At 39.1% G+C, this 20,764-nt stretch overlaps 3 protein-coding genes across 4 annotated transcripts in view; 2 read left to right on the top strand and 1 right to left on the bottom strand.

Annotated features, from left to right (window-relative positions):
- The first annotated feature begins 571 nt into the window (after positions 1–571).
- Positions 572–5,928, top strand: tmtops3a (teleost multiple tissue opsin 3a). Its single transcript, XM_085363262.1, has 4 exons — positions 572–956; positions 1,532–1,860; positions 4,865–5,098; positions 5,716–5,928. Exons 1-4 carry the CDS (start codon positions 572–574, stop codon positions 5,926–5,928), a joined length of 1,161 nt encoding a protein of 386 aa, XP_085219388.1.
- Positions 5,929–8,013: 2,085 nt separating this feature from the next.
- On the top strand, positions 8,014–9,253 carry cd40lg (CD40 ligand). The gene is made up of 4 exons (XM_085372875.1): positions 8,014–8,211; positions 8,556–8,583; positions 8,683–8,784; positions 8,886–9,253. Exons 1-4 carry the CDS (start codon positions 8,014–8,016, stop codon positions 9,251–9,253), a joined length of 696 nt encoding a protein of 231 aa, XP_085229001.1.
- A 2,049-nt stretch (positions 9,254–11,302) lies between these two features.
- Positions 11,303–20,764, bottom strand: part of arhgef6 (Rac/Cdc42 guanine nucleotide exchange factor (GEF) 6) — a 28,136-nt gene continuing 18,674 nt past the window's right edge. Inside the window, exons 14-22 of one of the 2 annotated variants that reach the window (XM_085363260.1) lie at positions 20,282–20,363; positions 18,804–18,919; positions 18,448–18,627; positions 16,254–16,274; positions 14,541–14,634; positions 14,166–14,252; positions 13,945–14,044; positions 13,630–13,684; positions 11,303–13,135 (exon numbers count right to left, since the gene is read on the bottom strand). In XM_085363260.1, the coding sequence (XP_085219386.1) occupies positions 13,013–13,135; positions 13,630–13,684; positions 13,945–14,044; positions 14,166–14,252; positions 14,541–14,634; positions 16,254–16,274; positions 18,448–18,627; positions 18,804–18,919; positions 20,282–20,363 (858 nt within the window). In that variant the 3' untranslated portion in view covers positions 11,303–13,012. The remainder of the gene's footprint in view (positions 13,136–13,629; positions 13,685–13,944; positions 14,045–14,165; positions 14,253–14,540; positions 14,635–16,253; positions 16,275–18,447; positions 18,628–18,803; positions 18,920–20,281; positions 20,364–20,764) is intronic. The other variant, XM_085363261.1, reaches the window with a different exon arrangement.

The raw sequence follows: 20,764 nt of genomic DNA, 5'->3' as shown, positions 1-20,764 counted from the left end.
AGAAGTCTGGCACAGGAAGCAACAATGAATACGAAACGCACAGCTTAGCAAAATCGTGCAACAAAGTCTGGTTTCCTGGAGCGGAACGCCAAAGCAATTTATTCCAAGCTGTCCATAAAATTAGAACGTTATTTTGGACAATCATTTATATCCGCCATGAAAAACGATCAAACCCAATGGAAATACGGGTAATTACGCGAGTCTGAATCACGTTTCACAAGCTCAGCACAGCGTCCTAAAAGGCATTGTGATTGCGACTGGGGAGCTGTAACTTTGGGTGATTTATTCCATTTAAACAGGCAATGTTAACCAAAAGGGCTGATTATATTAAACTAGGGAGACTCTTAGAAAGAAAGAAAAAACAACAACAACAAACAGTCTGTGTGGCAGAGGGAGAGAATGGGGGTAGTTGCATATATTGGAGTGCAAGAATTGCACGTCTTAGGTCTCTTCACACTCTCATACTTGTGTTACACCAGCTCCCACTGCGCGTAAAGCTGCGGTCCACCGGGACTTTGTTATCTTGTGTGTGTCCAGCTGTTCGTCAGCCTTTATCTCCGGTGTCACTGCCATGGTCGTGTACGTACACGACTGGAATTTCAGTACCACTGACAGCTCCCTCTCCAGCTCCAGCATCAATACAGACAAAGCGCTTTGGGGCTCCACGGTGCCCCACAGCCCCGGTGGGCTGAGCCGGACCGGCCATACGGTGGTGGCAGTATGCCTCGGCTTTATTTTAGTGGCAGGAATCCTCAGCAACTTTCTCATTCTGCTCATTTTCGCAAAGTTTCGGTCCCTCTGGACGCCCATCAATCTCATCCTGTTGAACATCAGCCTAAGTGACATTCTCGTGTGCGTTTTCGGGACACCGTTCAGTTTTGCTGACAGCCTGCACGGGAGGTGGCTAATTGGAGAGTACGGCTGTAAGTGGTATGGATTTGCCAATTCCCTCTTTGGTGAGTAACTGCATGAGGAGTAGTATTTTTCCCTGTTTACCCTTTAAACTCAAATAATTATGACCCCGGTGTCTCGTTTCAGAAGTAGTGGGAGAGCAGAGTAAATGATGTCATTTATTCTAGAAACATAAAAATGTAATAAACTTAAATTAGAAGCACTTCAAACCTCTGAGTTTTAAGGCTTTCAAACGAAATTAATAATTACAGGGGGAAACAGATCTTCGTTAATTAGCTTGACTTTAATTAAGTTAAAGAACTCTATAGGAAAATACAGGAACACCTGTGTCTTAAGAAATACTTTCCCCCCTTTGCTGCTGGGGTTGCATTTACTTTCTCCTTTTTAAGTATAATATAAAATATATAATCTTTTATACAGCTGCTTTACATAAAGCCAATAACCTACTTTTCTCCACAATTATGGACAGTACCATCATTATAGACTCTACAACATGCAAAATGTGGCTTTATGAAGGGATCGTAAAAGCTTTAACCAGCCTGAGGTGCTGCAAGGGCAAGTGGCCTCTGATGATTAAATCTAAAGTACTCTTTTCATTTCTCCACTCCTGCTTCAACAGGGATTGTGTCCCTTGTGTCCTTGTCTCTTCTATCGTATGAGCGCTACACCACCGTTCTCCATTCCTCTCAGGTTGATGTCTCAGACTTCAGAAAGGCCTGGCTGTTTGTTGGAGGCTCTTGGTTCTACTCTCTCTTTTGGACATTGCCTCCCCTCCTCGGTTGGAGCAGCTATGGACCAGAGGGTCCTGGTACCACTTGCTCCGTCCAGTGGCACCTCCGCTCACCCTCCAGCATCTTGTATGTGTTGTGTCTCTTCATCTTCTGTCTGCTGCTGCCCCTTCTGCTCATGCTATATTCTTATGGAAGAATCCTGATGGCCATTAGGAGGGTGAGTTCAGAGATACATGAAGAGTTTCACCACATCTTTTGGGACGATCACACAAGACAAAGAGAAAACCATGCAACCACGTACAGTGCTACCATGTCATTTTTAGTTGTTTATTTATGTGTAAGTAAATCATAAGTCATCTGTATATTCATCAGAATTTTATGATTTATAATAGTAAGATAACGAATCCGAAAGCAGATGGCAGAACAGAGTTCAAATTACATTCATCGAAATTTACACGAGTGTGAAATCTGCTTTTGCTTATGTCTACCACATTTTGTCTATTTTTTCACAGTAACTACCCTGAAGGACTAAGATCTTGAATACTGGAATTCTTGTGACATAAGGTCGGATTTTAGAGGTTAACAAGAGGCTGAGTTCTATTAAAATTTGATCATGAGTTTTTGAGGTAATTCCAAGGAAAATCAAGCTGGATAAGCTAGCAATTCATCAATGAGGAGAAAGAAGGGACCATGTATAAGGGGCAAGTGTTGGGTTGAATCTGTCTTTGTCTTTACTGTCTTAAGGACAGTAAAACCAAGCCCAGTTTATAGCGACCCATGCCTTTAGGTCACCGTATCACCATCTTTGTTATGGATACATATAGATAAATAACTGGTAATTAAGAGTTTCTTGTTAGTGTTGGGTTCTTCCCACTCCTTGCTTGTACTGCTTCTATCACCAAATGCTCTAGAAGGTTTTTGTAGATCATGGTACCAACTTGTTGCTATTGGATACCTGTCATTATATAAGCACTTCCGTTTTTTAAGCTTGATGCACCCAAGAGGCTGAGCAGAAAGCGGCTTTGCAGACTTGATCACTGTAGCAGCGAACTGGGGCTCAGCTGCATCAACTCAGAGCCCAACCATCAGCTATTTTTAGAGAGTTGGCAATCTGTCTGAGGAACCGTCTCCTGGCTTCTCAAAACTTGAACCAACAGATCAGAAAGAGAAGCGCCATATGCATCAGCACTGTCGGTGTGGGTCAAACCTGTGTCTTTTCTATATTCTTAACTAACAGCATCCCATTTAAAGAGCGAGAAGTCATGTTGCATCAACATATTTTATGTTGTAGTTCAGTCCCAAAGGAATGGAATTCAATTCATTTTTTTATATACAGAGACCAAGTTCATAACAATAGTTTCCTTATATATCAAGGTAAACAGAGTCATAGTGTCGGCATTAGAGGAAAAAACAACAACAATCTTCTGAGTATGAGCAAGCAAAAGTGACAAAGAAGAACTCAGGGTGAGATGATCATCTATTCCCACTGCATGAGAGGTAAGGGAAAGGAGAAGATAAAAGAGAAGCACATAGAGATACAAAGACAAATCAAACTGTGGCAGGCAGTAGGGAAAACCATTTCACCATCATAATCAGCAGGTAGCTCGATTTAGGAGAGAGAACGGAGAATAGAAGGTCAGTCATGCAGAAGTGACCACAGTTATTACATGAGGGAGGTTTGTTCAGACAGAGCAGTGAGGGCCATGATCTAATCCTATATAGCAAGAGGTGTAATTGAGTGTATGAGAGATAAGCAGTAATTTGACAGATGGGGTAGATTTTCTTCTCTGTGAGGCCTCTTTCACAAGCCAGACATGCTCATTTATTCATAAATCACCATGACAAGCATCACGGTGGTAATTACATACGGAGGTGGGCACATGAAATCAATACTGACCGGTGAGATGCTGCTGTAACCACTTGCTTTATGATTTATCTGAAAAACAAAACAAAACAAAAACAAATGTGATGAAACGTATCTGGGCATGTAATGTGGTCATACTGCTTCTGACCAAGATCTAAAAACATGGCATCTGTTTTTAGCCCCTTCTGATTATCACACATCGGACATATTCTGCTGATCCAGCAGTCATTCATAACAGGTTGTCATTATACCTAGAATCTGATTGATTTAGGATTTTTAAGACTAATACCTATACTGATATTTGGACATGTAACAATTTGGTATTCCAAAATTTCAGTCTTTTTTTTTCTCTTTCAGACATACACAACACAAACAGGTTCCTCTAACATTTGCTGTATGTATTTATTTGCTCATTTATGCTTTGTCCACTATAGTGTTTGTGGCATTTTACACACACGTGCCAACAAGGAAGTTACAGAGCGCCCTGAGGTGGACAAACCATGCAATGTTAACACGCATAATGTGGTCAAAGCATCTCATAAAAAATATATTAAAAAGTTAAAAAATCATAGAAATTATAAATTTATATATTTATGATATCTCCCAAAACTATCTGTTGGGCTTCAACTATAGCTAAGGGTTAAATTGATACTATTTTTGAACAAATCAAACACATATAATTAATATTATATTATGATATTATGGGGATCATGGGATCCTCACTGATCCTCTTGAAGTCTGACCAATATACTGGAAACAAAGTATCCTTGATATCTTTTCATATGCATACTATTTTCTGAGTGTATTCATTTTGTTTTTATGAAATATCCTTTAAAATTGATGTTTTAATTTTTGTGAGCAATACAACCATCACTTACAGCTCACTAACTTGCTGTGCGCTTTAAACTTCACTTCGCTGCTTTTAAGAAGTGGAGCTGGTTCAAGTAACGGTTCTTGTTGACTTGTTATTAATGTTTATATTATACCGTATATTTGGATTTTAAAAAAACACTTTCAGTGAAGATTTATTCTTCACTTGAGTAGGAAATCACCTGTGTACTGTCAACTCTTCATAATACCACATGAGGGCACCAAAGACACAGATTTTTAAATGCTACATACTGCAGCGCAAAGTGTGGATTTTAGTAATCAGTTGATAGATAGCTTATGTAAGCAAATTATTCACACAAAATAAAATGTGTTGGGACTGAAATAAAAGAGCATATGCAAGAGGCACGAAAAGCCTATTAGTGGACCTGAAAAAGCCTAAGATTCTTAGAGACACAAGCAAAACACATGAATTTTCTGGTGTCTTTACATCTATACCTCTTATTCTCCTTCTCTCTCACATCTCCAGGTGGGAAAGATCAATCTTCTGGCAGCTCAGCGCAGAGAACGCCACATTTCGCTGATGGTTTTCTCTATGGTGTCCTGCTACATGCTGTGCTGGATGCCCTATGGCATCGTGGCACTGATGGCCACCTTTGGTGGGTCGGGGCAGGTGACTCCCATCACTAGTGTGATTCCTTCCATCCTGGCCAAGTTCAGCACTGTTGTCAACCCTGTTATCTATGTTTTCTTCAACAAACAGGTGAGAGTGAGGACATAACTGATAGACTGATAGGACTGCTGAGAAATGTCTGTATTTCAAATATCACTGCATACAATATACTAAAAGTATCTTGTCTAGACCAGTTTGTTATAAAAATGGAGTGGCATTGTGTCACTGACAGAGTTGAACACAATAGTTTTAACTGCAGCTCAGTTTCTGCAGCACCCAAGATGATATATGTTTTCAGTGTTTCTAATGAGACTCCTGAAGAGAATCTTTTTAAGATATTAAATTCAGAACCATTAATTGAAAAGCATTTTCGTTACTACTTTTTTATTTCAATGCCATGATTCTGATTATCCCATAATAGATAACATAGATAATACAGGGGTGTCATTTATTGTAAAGTAGGTCGATCCTTTGTCAAACTGATTATATGACGATGTTGCACGAACTTACACAATACTTCATTTTAGGGTCTAGTTTTCAAGGGTTAAATGTAAACCGTGGTTAAATGTATCCTAAATATAATGAACTGAACTTTCCAGGGAGATTTACCAGTGTTAAACTGAGCGCTCGACATGTCCTTTGATCTGCAAATCACTACTTATTGCGACTGACCATTCTATTCCATTCTCCACTATACTTTTGCACAGTTTTATAGATGTGTTTTGGCCTTCATGAAGTGCAAAGGAGAACCTGAGATTGTACAAGGAGAAGAGCACCGAACTCCGAGGACACAGTTGTCAGAATATTTCCATGTCCATAGGAAAGCTTCCCTCAGCTCCCCACAAGTCCAGATCCCCAGCGGCCCCAGAAACACTGTGCTCTGCAGCCGACATGTAGTTTATGTTCACTACACTCCATAAAAAAGTTGTTTTTTTCAAATGACTGACTGAGAGTATTAAAATACCTTGTTGATATTAGAAGTCAGAGGAGAATGGTCAGACTGCTTTAAGGTGATAGGAAGGTACCAGTAACCATCATTACAACAAAAGAAAGTAGAAGAGCATCTGTAAATGCACAGCACATTGGACCTTACAGCAGATTGACTTCAGCAGTAGAAGATCACACAAGGTGCCACTGCTGTCATCTAAGAAGAGGAAACTAAGGCTACAGAACTGTACAACAGAAGATTGGAAAAATCTTGTCATCTGGTCTGATGAGTCTCGATTTCTGCTGCGACATTCAGTTGACGGAGTCATAATTTAGCAAAAACAGCAAACACATGGATCAATCCTGTGCTGGTGAAATAGTGATGTGGGAGATATTTTCTTGGTGTAATTCGGGATCAGCTGAGCAGGCTGCGCCTCAAATAACTGAAGCACTTCGATAGTAAAAGGAGGTCTAACCTGGTCCTAGCAGTGTATATGAGTGCATGAGTGAATGAATGTCTTTAAAATTTTACACAAAATAAAATCATATTCCAATTTTCTTCAGTTTTTCCTCCGGACCGTTGACACACAAAAAACATGTGAAGACTCTGTACTGACATCATTTTAAAGTTAAAAATATTTTTTGAACCACTAGAGGAGGCAGTGGGCCGTTGTAAAGGATTTCTAAAACATTGAACACATTTCTTGTTTAGACAGCTGCATAAAAATAATCGTAACACTTTGTAGATGGTATATTACTGTATATTATTATTATTATTATTTTAAGTTTTTTTTTAAATTGCAGTCTTTTTATGAAATAAAGATCCAGCTTTTATCAAGAAACACTTGTACTGCGCACACTGGCAAATTTAACCTCCCCCTGATATTATTCACATTTACATGAGTCCAAAATGGAAAATAATTAGTGTGTATAAAACTGTGATAAAAGTCCCTGGGTAACTTTAACTCATATTAGGCTTTTAATCACGATCATTTATTGTAGTTGGTGTAAAAACTCTTTATTGTATATTTCCAGCCACTTGTTTTGGAGATGAAACATTCACTGTCTAATAGCGACTTACACAGGGACACGCTGCACTGTGCTGTATGCAGAACTCTGTAAGCAACTGTATGAACCCCACATTAAACAGTTTTCACTTTAGCTTAACCAACATGTGTGGGCTAAAAAAAAAAAAAAAGAGTCAATGGTTGGTCTCATTCCAGACAAATCCGCTACCACAACTAAGCACATTTCACTTATCCTGCGGTCGTTAACAGTGTTGTATATCTAAATGGACACGCCATGGTGTGAACTGTAGCCAGTAAACTCTCAACAGATTAGACTAAGTTTGAGTTTGGTCTGTGCATTCAGTTCGTCAACATGAATTAAAGTTAGGTTGAAGTTAAAAATTAACCAAAATTAACCACGATGATCCTGTGGTTACACAGCTAACTTTAATCTTTACTCCGGTGAACAATAGCACTAGTCTTTTGAGGGAATAGCTCAGTATACATAATGCCTTAGATATAGTGTTACGTTTGTCTGCTTCTGACATTTAGGCTGACCAGATAATTTCCAGATATAGTCTGCGAGAAAGATGTGAAAATAAATGGTGTGAAAATACTACTGAACTCTTAATATAGATCTTTGTGTCTCTGTGTGACTATGTGTGTGTGCCATGTGATATACAAGTACTTTAAAATACCTTTTAATGTTATAACAGCTTATATACAAAATTGAAACAGTTTATGGGGATTTGGTTTTGTGGGCCAAAAAAGTGAAAGTAGTGCCAGCTAAGTGCACAGGTTCACATAACAATCACATTACAATGTGCAGCATTATAGACATGCTATAGCTGACACAAAGGAAAATGCAGTGAGGGTTTTTTTTTTTTAAACCAACATGCACACCACATGTATTCACCAAGTGACATTGCAAAGACATCTGCATGTCAAAGTACTGAGACCTTCCAGGAAGTAGTCAGACATAAACTCAGATGCTTGAGAGAGGAGCAGTTCAAAAGCGCATGGGATGTCACGGACGTCAGGCCTCTGCAGCTGTCACCGCTCCGCTCTATCATGATCAACACTTACCAGACCAGCCTGGCTCCACCACCGGTGCCTCCACGCAGCAGGTCCCAGCCGGTCCTCATCCCAGCTTCACTTCCATCGCAGGGCCACAACAAGGTTCTCGTCCGGTTCTTGGTTGGCGTAGTGGCGCTGCATTTATTGCTTTCACTTGCAGGATTCTTCTACCTGTACTACCATGAACATATGGTAAATCATTTTTTTTCTCATTCACTTTGGACCCATTGTATAAAACTGACAGCTTAAACAAAACCAAAATTAACAGTTAAACTCAAAATTCTGTTTTCTTCTTATTACATTTTAACATGACTATATACTAAAATAATTCAGCTTTATTTTAAAACAGGGAAGTTAAGTATGCAGAATTGGTTAGATCTTTTGGTTCACACATTTTTTATGCTGTGTGTAGTTTTACCTGGCTAATTTGACTGCATTTAAAAGATAGGAAATGCTGGCGAGGTGTGCTTATGAAAACCTCCCTTCAGTAAGTTCTTTTACCCATTTCTGATGTTCTACTTTTTTCTTCCCTACAGGAAAAACATTTCTCAGCAGAAGATAGAGGTATATTCAGTTCAATCAATAAATTTTATATATTAAATAGAAAATAAAAAGATGTAATGGCATTAATTTCTTTAAAAATTTGTTCTCTCTTTTTCTAAGATGGATTGCCCTCATCTCAAAAGCAGGAAATGGACAAACAGGACACCTTCTATAAAGCCTTAGCACGCATGGCAGTTAAGCGAGCTGAAGGAAAGAAAACACGTAAGAATATTACCCATTTTTTCTTTCAAATAAAAAAATGCAGTGACAAGTTATCAAAAATCTATTAATGAGTGTTTAATTAAACTTCTTTATCTCTCCAGCGGGTTGTCTTCAGTGGGACACGATGCACTCTGTTCTTAGAGGCATCAACTATTATGAACAGATTTGGCTGACTATTCCAGAGACTGGTTTTTACTACGTCTACTCCAGAGTGACCTTCTCCAAGGGCGATTCTACGATCCCACTAGCCAGCAAGGTCAAGCTGAGGAAGAACGAGGCAGATGAAAGTGAGGATGTAATGAAGGCCTACTGCTACCTGGAGAGCACAAAGAATCCTCACATGTGCACAGCCGCTCAGGGAGATCTGATCCTACTGGAGAAAGGAAACCAACTGAGTCTCTGGGTACAAGACCTCTCACTGGTGGACTATGAAGAAGGCGCAACAAGCTTTGGGATATACAAACTATAAGACTCATACATGGACACATGAATAGAAAAAAGCTGAAGAATGGGATCTCGTGGATTTATCTACAAAAACACTTTTGAATTGGCTGGCTCAAACATCTTCGTGGATTAGTTTGGATTTGAGAGACATAATTTATTACACCAGATATTTTTTTTTAGTTATTTTTGTTTTTGTATTGATTAGTAAAATGTTGTATTTATTGATGTAAATAGATTGTGAAATGAAACTAATATTTAATCTGAAACATTTATACTCTTCTCAGTTTTTCTTGCATCAACCTCACATCAGGAACGAGTTACATTTAAAGGACACGCACACATTACACTGAAACATCCAGACTAATGAACCACAGGCTTAGTGGTTTAAAGATGAAGGTGCCGAGGTTCTACGTGTATGAGTTACATTATCCCACCATGAGGTATATTTTCAAAACATTTTAAGTGGTCATAAGGAAACACCTTCGGGAATAAGTCCTAAAAACTGAATTTCCTTAATGTAATGATGGTTACTTTAACAGGTGTAAAAACACCAAGATTCATCACCAGTAAAACCCCTGATGCTTATCATGTTCTAGGTTAGTGTGCACCACTATGGTTTTCAGTTTCTAGGACACAAACAAACCACAAAGAGAAGCTGCAGTTTCTCACATCGCCAAATGGGACCACTTAAGGTACAGGCTACCCACCAATTTCAGTGGTAAGAGAGGAAGCAAAGGACCGGTGGTTTAAGCAGAATTTCCAGTCTGCTGCATATTTATCATTTAAATTACCCCCCATGCAGCCAGTAGTTATTTTGATAAATGGGGTATGAACCTTCAGACTCTCAAAACATGCGGTGTACAATTCAAAAATCCAAAGTTCCCCACTTCAGTTTGAAATACAGTAATTCTTAAGGAAAACCATTAAATATAAAATACAGTTCAGACCATCCAAAGACCATTTAGCTTTTAGAGTTCAAACCTGAAGACTATTGCTCTCCAGTTCCGGGTGATTTTACTCTAACCTGTCTGGTGACTACATTTTTTTTTTGTTTGTTTGGTTTTTTCAACTGTAACCTGTCTAGTGTAAGTTCTTTTTTTAATACTGTAAATGATGAGTAATATAAAATTCTACCAAACACCCTCAACACCTTAGACATAACAAAACCTACCACATTGTCACTGTCACAGTGGAGTACAAGAGCATGGAAAGTGTGAATCTCTATGGAGGTGTACAAAGTTGCAGAGGAGGTACATTCTTAGAGAATGTCATCTATTCTAGTCACTCATTCCATCCTGTTTCTCACTACCGCATCTGAGCAACATGCACACTCCTGAACCACACACATGATGAACACAGCATGGAAAAGCCTCTCTCTGTGGATTTCCAGTGTGAATGAAGGAACGCTGTTCGTGCCGTTAGTAGAAATCTTAAGGAGTTTTCCGTTACTCACTTGGATAAATCAATACCAAATGCTGAGCTCCACGTATTATATTAAAGTTTTAATAAAAGAATGATCATACCAAACATAAAGTACAGGGTATCTAGAAAAAAAAAAAGCATTACAATACTTGCAACAACAATAATTGCATAGAACAGTCTTTCAAAAACAAAAACACACAGTGGTCTGGAGAAAAGATTTCAGATAAACGGGTTAAAAATTGGATTTCAACCCCTTTCCACCAGTAAGTACTCACTGAGACTATTGGGAATTTGAAACTACAGTATGCGGTGCTTATGAGAGCAGTTTTTACAGAAAGAGCGGTAATGTTACTCTCAGCAGCGAACGTGACGAGACGGACTCACACATCTGTACAGGAAGCAGCAGTAATGCCGGATAAAATCTAGATGCTATCAGTGTCCCAATTCAAATAATACAGGTCAGCTTCAGCACCTGAGCAGGCATGACCCCGCAGCCATGCTCAAGCTAGACAGTGACCCTGTTACTGATGTACCAGTGCTGCCCTGTATCATACACAGTGCTTCAGTCTCTGTAAAGAGGCGCACGAGATCTATGCGAACAGCACTTCACATACAGTAATACGATATTAAAAATGAAAATGTATCCTAAGTTTAAATTTGATCACCATCAAGAGACTTCATTAAATAAAGGAAAATGAAATATAATGAATACTTAACTTGAACTTTTTTTGGTCAATAAATTGTATTTTTTTATTGCAATTTCTCCAACTTGGGCCCACCATGCTGGGACCAACCCAGAGGGTCAGTTAGTAAAGCAGTCACTTATTGCATTTCAGAAGCATCTACTGCCTCTCTGCAGTGCAGTAAGATAAGGAAACAGTGTTGACGGTGCACACGCTAAAACCACATAAGGAAATGTACCGTTGAGAGTCCTCAAGAGGCTGTTTTCTTTTTAGACACACTAAGAGCTTGAGCCATTTATTACAGCACACCACCCATGATATTTCACTATGCAATATTTAGTTTATTCACCCCTTCAGGAGGCACTTAAAAAAAAACAAAAAAAAACAACAAATAGCTGAGCTTTACACCGACAAATCGTCTCCATTTCCTCTCTCCATCAGCTCAACAGGAACCCACAAGGATACCATAGAAGCTGCAAAACAAAAACATCTAAATTCTCAAGGCGTGCTCTTTTACGAAAGTAATCTTTCCTCCTATGTGATACAAAAAAAAATTTATTTTCCCTCAGCTTAAAGCCGGGGGATTTTTTTTTCCTGCCTGTACATATCAGTGTAGTTTATTCGAAGACAGACATAAAGGCAGCAGAACAATATCTAAAAAGCCAACACCACAATGAAATGCTTGGGTGAACAATAAATAGCTATGCAATTTATATGTTAAAAGGATTCTTGGATATATTTCAGTACGAAGAGTAAGGGTAACATCTTTGTTATTATTTGTGTACTCTTGTATAATAAAAGATACATAGTAAGATCTTTTCTATTTTAATATGCAGCTGCATCCCTGATAGCTTTGGACTATATATCTGAATTTCTCGATTATCACATTTGTGATGCAGAATTCACACTGATACATGTACATTCATGCAGTTTTTAAATAAACGATGACGGGCTCCGTTTTAAAACTAAGATCACGAAGATGAGCTAACCTGATTGTTTGCCTAAAAACCAGCCTGGAAATGTGTAATGCGAATGTCTAGAATAATACACACACAAAAAACAAATCACACATACAAAAGAGAGATTCTCCCCCCCCCCCCCAAAAAAAACAAAAAAACAACTATTTTCCCCATAGGGACCCTTACGCCAAATAAAATACAACAATGACAAAGTGAAAAGAATAAAATCAGTCCCCGTGATAACAGAGGTGCATGCAAGAGAACACCCATTAAAATTAATGGCTTCATACTCCTTTTCTATTTCCAAATGAAGCAAAAGAAATGGTGGCAAACTCTCTCTGTCCTTGTCTGAAATTCTTGCATTTGCTGGGGAGTGTTCACAGTGCCAGTCACCAAGGGGGGGGGGGGGGGGGATTGCTTGTTTCATCTTGGTTCAGCTGAGCTGCTTCAGAAAGAAGCACGTGTACAGTCTCGTCTAGGTCAGGAAGAAAGAAATCGAGCTCCAGAACCCCTGAGAGCAAGTCCAAGTCCTGCTCTGTGTGATTGAAATGTGATAACACAACATAGATACACAAATACACACTCGTGCACGCACGTGCACACACACACACACACACACACACGTCTGACGCTTTCTGCCCCCCCCGCAAGCGTTGTTGCAGAAATGTTGACACATACATGCACAGCCACAAACGAATGCTGATGATTGGATGGTTGTGCTCAGTGGGCGCCGTCATCCCAGCCACAATCGTTCTTCTGCTTAGCCAGTTTACGTACAAGTCTCTCAAGCTCCTTGCGAGACTTCTGCTCCTCCTCCAGAAACTGCTTCATCCACTTATTCTCCTGCCACACATTGTGTAAAATAACAAAGTTAAGATATATCAGAGCCTTTCAAGCATGCGTTTCACAATTTTTGAGGACATTTCAATTCAGTTCACTTCTTACTCACTGCCAAACACCACCCCAAAACACCAAACCTTTCAATATTTTATTGAGGATATACGTCTAAATAGCGAGCAGTCAATTTTTGAACATGAGAGTCTCCTTCGTGCTTGAGTGTTTGCACTCATTTCTTTCATCTCGTCTGCTCTCGGTTTCACCATGTATGCGTAAAAGCCCCACCTCCCCACACATGGAGCAGAACTTCAGTTGGAAAAAACGAAATGATTTCATTACCAGAATTAAACGCTGAAAGTGACTGATTATATATATGTCCAAATGACCAAACAAACTCAATCTGATACACAAAAGAGAAAAGCAATCAGGAAAGGAAACAGAGTGACTGCTTCCCCTAGACAACCTACATTCTTGCATTAGTGATCTCCAATCTCACTCACCTTTTTAAGCTCATGAACCTCATCCTTTAAAGCGTACACGGCATCAACCAGACTCCTGAAAAAAAGGGTAGTATAGTGTTTGTGTCATACTTCAAGATATGATATGCACGCTTTAAACACCCTCTCCATCTCAAAGAAAGCTAATTATTTTGCACTTCAAACACATATCTATGTACATCTATACCCACACATATACGGTTGATAGACAGCATCTCAACAGGTTAAATGGGATTAACATCAAAACTCTGAATCTATCTGCAAAAAAAAGTACATCTGAATACACATAAAAAGAGTACTAAGTAATACTATTCTTACTTTTCCTCAATAACCGTCTGCCCGTTGCTCTTCATTTCCTCCACAATGATCTTCTCTTCCTCTGGCAGGAGCACCTGAGGAACACACTCTTTCCGTACCGCTGTATAAACACACACACACACACACACACACAAAATAATGATAAAGCTAAAATCATTAGAGCATAACTCTAAAAAGGCACTACAGACGCAATTCATCCACATCATTCTGCAAATACACACCCGTGGTGCTCTGATGCAGGCTGGCTCCCGTGCAATATGCCTCAATTACCCTCAGAATCTGAGCATCCTCCTCTAGAGCAACTGTACCTGTAAAAACCAGAGATTGCCATTATTACACAGCACTCTGCTGAAATGAATGCAAATGACATTAGAGGTGTAAGGTAAGAGGTTTGTTCTGTGTGTGCTCTTCTTCATTGTTCATTTTAAGATAAAGCAGCGCTGCAGAAGCCCCAAGTCTGCTCTAGTGATTTCTAAACCATATATGTTACATTATTTCTGAGCAACATCATTAAAAGAACATAACTTCTTGTTTAAAAGCTTGTTTTGAGCAATGCTTTACACCTCCCATTCCCTAATATAAAGCAAGACACTTACTTCTTCTCATGTGAATGTCATCATCAGAGGTCTTGCGCTCTTTCCTCCTATTTCCTGGCAAGAACCTCTTAGGCCGTGGGCTCTTGCTGGTATCCTGGAGGTGGTCGACAATAAACTAAGTACATCTCTGTACACAAAATCCCTCCTCCTACACACACAGAGCAACACACTTCTGAAAGCCAGTGGTCCAAACCAACCAGAATGCAAGCTTAAAGGGATGTGCATCCCATGTGAATAAACATCAGTAAACACACATACACCACACACAGAAGTCCATCAACAAACACAGCAGCAAGCATGTAATGATGACCAAGACCAAATTAGCCAGTGATCTGTGTTAATATGTACCTTGCCTACCAGAGTTTTACAAAAAAAATAATAAATACTATGACTTATTTCATCACCTTTTTTTTAATCTACATCTTTACCCACATCCCACTGCAGCAAAGGCAGAAGAAAAATACTTTCAATATAAAAGCTTTATCTGTGGTCTGCATCAATTAGAAAACCATGAGAAAGGATCTTATCTAAATGATTTAAACCATGTGGTTTTATGAGCTGCTGACTTTGGGGTCAAAATGATGGTTTCACTAAACACATGAAAAGTTGCGCTTTGATGACTAATTAACGTGTTAAAAACGATTCCTAAGTCACGGTGAGGGTGATGTACTTGTACCATTACATACAGGTGCTGCAAAATGACTTGAGAACATCTTATGATGTCATTTGCCCCGTGTCCTTGGCTGGAACTGAAAAGTTGGTCGAACACGCAACTGGAAACAGTTGATTCATGGGACATCCCTAAACTTCGCTGAAACGATTTTCTCATAAGAATCAGGAGGACGGAGTGACTCCTGATTGTCACCACCTGTCTTTTGAAACCACTGAAGAGGCCACAGGACTTACAATAATGCAGGTGCACGGTGTAAAGGTTGTTTCCCTATATTGGTTTTGTGTGCGGGGAAGTCATTTCCCAAAGTTGAAGGAAAGGTAGATTCAGGTGCTGTTCCATTAGCAACTCGGCAATTACTCAAGCGCAGAATGACCTCACACGTAAAAGGTTATGAAGTATATGTATAAGAAGCTATTTTGGCTAACGTGTTAAACAACTGCTTGATCTGACTGACTAAGCTGAGCTTTTCCGCTCATTTAGAAGTTGGTGTTTAAACTTGTGCACCTGTCTGGATCAAAAACAAAAAAACACTATATCATTATGCATGAAGAACATAGTTTCCTTCCACCAGGTTTTCCATTAAATGAAATTGAACTTCAATGAAGTGGGATGTCATCTAAGCCATAAAAGCATACTTAGTCTGCTGATAATTTAAATGTGGAAACATATTCATGGCTGAATGACTGTAGAACTCAATATGCTCTGTGCCTACAAGTCCAAAAATAGCTTCCCTAGTACAATTTTCTTCTATTGCTCCTTCAGAGAAGGATTTCAAAAGATAGCTGATGCCGTACATGACGACTAGAAGACAAATAGCAGGTTTGCGGCACCACAGAAACAGGAAACTAACAGATGATAGCAAGAGAGGGGTGATGCAGAGAGAGCAATGACATGCTAGCTCAACACTGGAGATAACACACACACACACACACACACACACACACACACACACACACACACACAGGCAACCCCATCCCACCTTTCTGAGCCCACATCCTCCCACACACAGAGAATAGAAACACAGTGAGGTCTAACCTTACCTTCATGATATAAGACATCCTCTACAGAAGGCAGAATGGAGAAAGAGAGAAAGGGGAAAATGTGCATGAAAAATACAATGAGAGGAGGATGCGCTAGTGAGAGTTAACGATGAACATTTTTAAAAACCCGTCTGCCATTCACCTATTCTTCGTCTGTGCAGAATAGGGTGATTTTGGTTTCGTATAAAGAGAGACGTATAAAGAAAAGAGAAAACTGACAGAAAGCCAGCAATGCATTCAGGACATGTGCATGCAATCTCTATAAGATAAATAGACCCAGATGGCTGCAAGCATGCTGCTTGCTCCCGTCTTCAAGTTTGTTGTCAAGAAGGCATAAACACATATTTAAAATACAAGCTATTAAACAAGACACATGTTAGTTTGCAGATATCACATGTGATACACTGATATCTACTCAACACATTACCAGAGTCAAGTCTAACTGAAACTTTTAAAACTGCTGACTTGATACTTTTGTGAAAAGCGTACACCACCCACATAAGACCACACCGTAAACATCACATCGCTCATAGACAAGTAGCTCATAACCACTGATGCAGTCATCATTCTTAAATGCCAGGCACCCTTGGTGACCTTGCTGCCATTACTGGAAAATATTTCCTCAGAACAACACCTTGACTGCCCATATTTCAGGAACAATTTCAGTAGTTTCAATTTTGTTCCCCTTCTTGCAACTAAAGCTAAAATGATGCTCGCTGCTTGCCTTTGAAAGGCCACTTTAGCTAACTCACACCCTGCACTGTTAATGTCACAGCCATTACCACATTTTCAGAGCCTGTGACCACATACCTTTAAGCTGTACGCTCCAAACCATATTTTGTTGCGCTGATGAACAGCATTAATGTGAGTTACTGCATAGCAATACCACAGTTCCTTCGATTAATGGTGTCAGTCTATAACCACTAAATGATTATTTAGAACAACATATTACCAAAATATAAGTTCACTATGTCTCACAAAAAGTAGTATTCAGATAAGACCGATCAACTACTTTATCCAATTGCAATAATCTTAGTAGGAGTCTCAATTCAGAAGAGAGTCCCACATCTCTTCTGGTCCATCAATTTTAAATTAATAATAAAAAAAATTAAAAAAAACAGAGCTAAATTCCCAAATAACAGATGTGTATATGTTAACTAGTTGAATGAGAACAAAGAAGCAGCTGTTTGGAACACTTTAGTATTGCAACACCTCAGTACTTCCTGTGTCCGGTGACATTTTCTGGCATCGTTGTATTTTTACTCAGTTGTATATAGCATTCGTATTCTATTTTTATCTTATTGTATATTTTTATTCTATTTTATTCTACTGTATATAGTATATTATTTTATTCTATTCTGTACAGCTGTGTACTGTATTTATTCTTATTGTATTCTAATTTTTGCGTCATAACTTTTGCACTGTCCACTTCCTGCTGTGACAAAACAAATTTCCCACGTGTGGGACTAATAAAGGTTATCTTATCTTATCTTATTTGAGCCATAATTAGTGCTGACACTAGAGTGGAGGACAGGATGCTTTGATTTAACCCATATGATGCTTTACTAGTAAAATAATAAATAAATGAATGAATCTATAACTCTAAGTCAAGATAATACTCTATGTCTTTTAAAACTAACTGAAGTGAACCCAGTGCCTCCAAAAACAGCATCCGGTGAAGTGCACAGTAAAGCGAGGATTTCACACATGTTTGTAATCTCAAACAATTTTCTCCGTCCTATTAATTGTAGGAATTTTTCATAAAATGAAAGTTAACTTACAAACATGGACCATAACTCATACACGCACACCTCTACTTTGTGCTTCAATTTTAGTTTGTACATCTGAAAAATGTAACATACCAGACAAAAATGGAGACTACTGAGCTCTCTCGTGTGTATAAGCCGAATGTTTATATTTAGTTTATTTAAAGTTCGTGTGCTTTATTTGTTTTTTAATATTTATTACGTGTCTAGTTTTTATGGCTCGAATTTCATTAGCATTTAGTGCGTGATGTAATGGAAGGCTTAAGCTAAAACACATCACTGTAAGACTTGACAAGTTACCAACAAACACGGATACAGCGGTGGGCAAGCAGAGGAAGGGGACTTCTGCTATTGGTACAGTTTTCTGGCAATGTATCAAATGACTGATACTAAGAGACTGGTGTGGGCTTGTTTGTGCAACTTTCTACCTCTTTGTAGCCCAGAGCAGCTGAAGGTTTGAGGGGAGGTGCGGGCCGCAGACAGCTGAGAGACCAGGGCTTGCTAATCTTTGGTGGTTCCAGGGGGCCACGACTGACGCTGCTGAAGCTGCCCTGGTGATGTGGGTGAGTGGTGGCGCTGATCATGCTCACTGGTTTACCATCTGCGTTCTGCATTGAACCAGACAAAAGGAAGCAAAGCAAATACTTGAGAATTACTGTGCATGTGTGGTGAAACATGAGTCTGCCGTTTGTCACTTTTTGGTTTTCACACCTGGGAACTGTGTAGGATTCACTTTTGGTACTGTTTTGAATTTATGTATACGTGTGTCTGTCTCTGTCCTAACCTTTGAAATGGTGCTGGCAGGGCTTCCGCCTTTGGTAAAAGGTTGAAGGTGCTCTAGCCATTCCTGTAACTCCTGGGCACTGCTGCAGAACACTGTAATGCGTTCAATCATGCTTCCTGCAGCAAATAAGACAACACGCAATAAATGAAGAGCTGCTTTCCATCACAGGTGTTACATACAGCGTTTACATAGACTCATGATGGGCATGAATGTCCTCAGAACAATGAGAAAGGTTAAGTGACTCAGTGAAGCTCTAAGGAGAACTGCTGATTTACAAAGTCGCCAAGGTCGGGAGAAAGACCCAGACTGTCAGTCTCAGGTGGGGTCTTCAGGAACAGCCCAGGAACCACCAATGCTCAGGCCTGCCATGAACAGGGAACTCTTTATATCGCCATGGACTGAAAGGGTGCCAACCTAGAAAAGAAACCGCTGCCTGGAAAAACCGACGTTTTTTCTGGGCAGCGACTACAATTTCCACTGCTACCCACATGAACAAGCCAAATGTCTTCTGGATCAAAGTTTTATGGTATGATGGGAAAACGATTGCATTATTCGGCCACAATGATAAGAGGTATGTACCAACTGTAGTTACCAACTGTCAAGCATGGTGGTGGTAGCATCAAGGTGCACTGAGAAACTTGGTAAAGGACATTTAACCAAATATTAGTAGGGGTGTATGTATATTTTTGCCCCTGTTCGGATTGGAGAAAATCTAAAATAAATTAAAAATTGTACAATTATTCTTTCTTTTAAAGTAATTAAAGGTTTATGCTAAATAATCATTCCACCCAGGATAAAGAACAATTCACAGAAATCATCTAATGCCCCAAATTACCATGACATTCACGTCCATGATGAGTGTATGTAAACTTCTGACCACAACTGTACGATTCATGAGACCAACGTATGTCACAGCCAGAGCAGTACCACCCATACTTTATATTTTAGCAATAATCAAAGCATGTTTTGAAAAACCTTATGGTTCTAATATTGGAAGTCAAGCCACTGAAAATATGAGGTTTCACATTTACAAACAATCACATTTATAACATTTCACATCGTTATACAGAAAACAGCTTTCTTTAAAAAAGAAAAAGAAAAAGAAGAGTGGAATAATGGATGGATGGATGCATTCCAGCTTTGGATGTATGGCTTTTTTTTAAAGGAGGCCAGACTGACTTCACCATTGGGCTAATTTTTTGTCACACGGACAAAAACCCTGCTTTGTACAAACACAATGAACTAATGAAAGCATGAATACTTTACAGAGGAAAAGTGTTTTCCTGAATCACTTCAAATGTTAAATGTTAAACAATTCAATGAATTGGTTGGTCAAATAGTTTATTATTATGTAAGAACAATATCACTGTCCTCTCAAATCTTTTTTTTCTCTTTATTTTTGTCCTAAAATTTGAGATTTCAAAACAGGATAAGTGGAAGGAAATGGAGGGATGGCTGGTTGGATTTTAGATGCAAACCTGTGATGTCAAAGGCAAAGTGGGAAATGTCTCCTTCTTCCGCGTGCCTCGTTACTGTGGTACCTGTTAGAGGCAGTCTTCCCTGAATGGAGGAAAACCAAAGAGAGAGGAACACTCAAGTGTAAACAAACTAAAAGATGCAGTACTGTGTATGTCGTGACCAGAAAAAAAAAAGGTTAATCAAGGAAAATCAGGACTGGATAACATTAGGGACAACTGACGTTTAATGAAACACATATGTAACATGTATATATAAAGAAAATTTTGAAACTGAGCAACTTCAAATCTTTCTTCAATTTATTTTAAGATAGTATCTACTTCATGCTTTAGACAGTGTTTCCACAACTGATGGAATAGAATGAAAAAGGAAAACCGTGCATATTTAGGATTTATATTTAATACTCTATTTATTTATTGCATAGGCTGCTGTTTGCAGCTGACTGAATACATTAAGTTTGACTAAACACTAAATCAGCCACAAGT

This window comes from Diplotaxodon limnothrissa, linkage group LG2 (assembly GCF_057381915.1).
Source record: "Diplotaxodon limnothrissa isolate DT_005_m linkage group LG2, D_limnothrissa_male_GT1.1, whole genome shotgun sequence".
In the NCBI taxonomy this organism is placed as follows: Eukaryota; Metazoa; Chordata; class Actinopteri; order Cichliformes; family Cichlidae; genus Diplotaxodon; species Diplotaxodon limnothrissa.
This window is presented reverse-complemented; position numbering and strand designations above follow the sequence as displayed.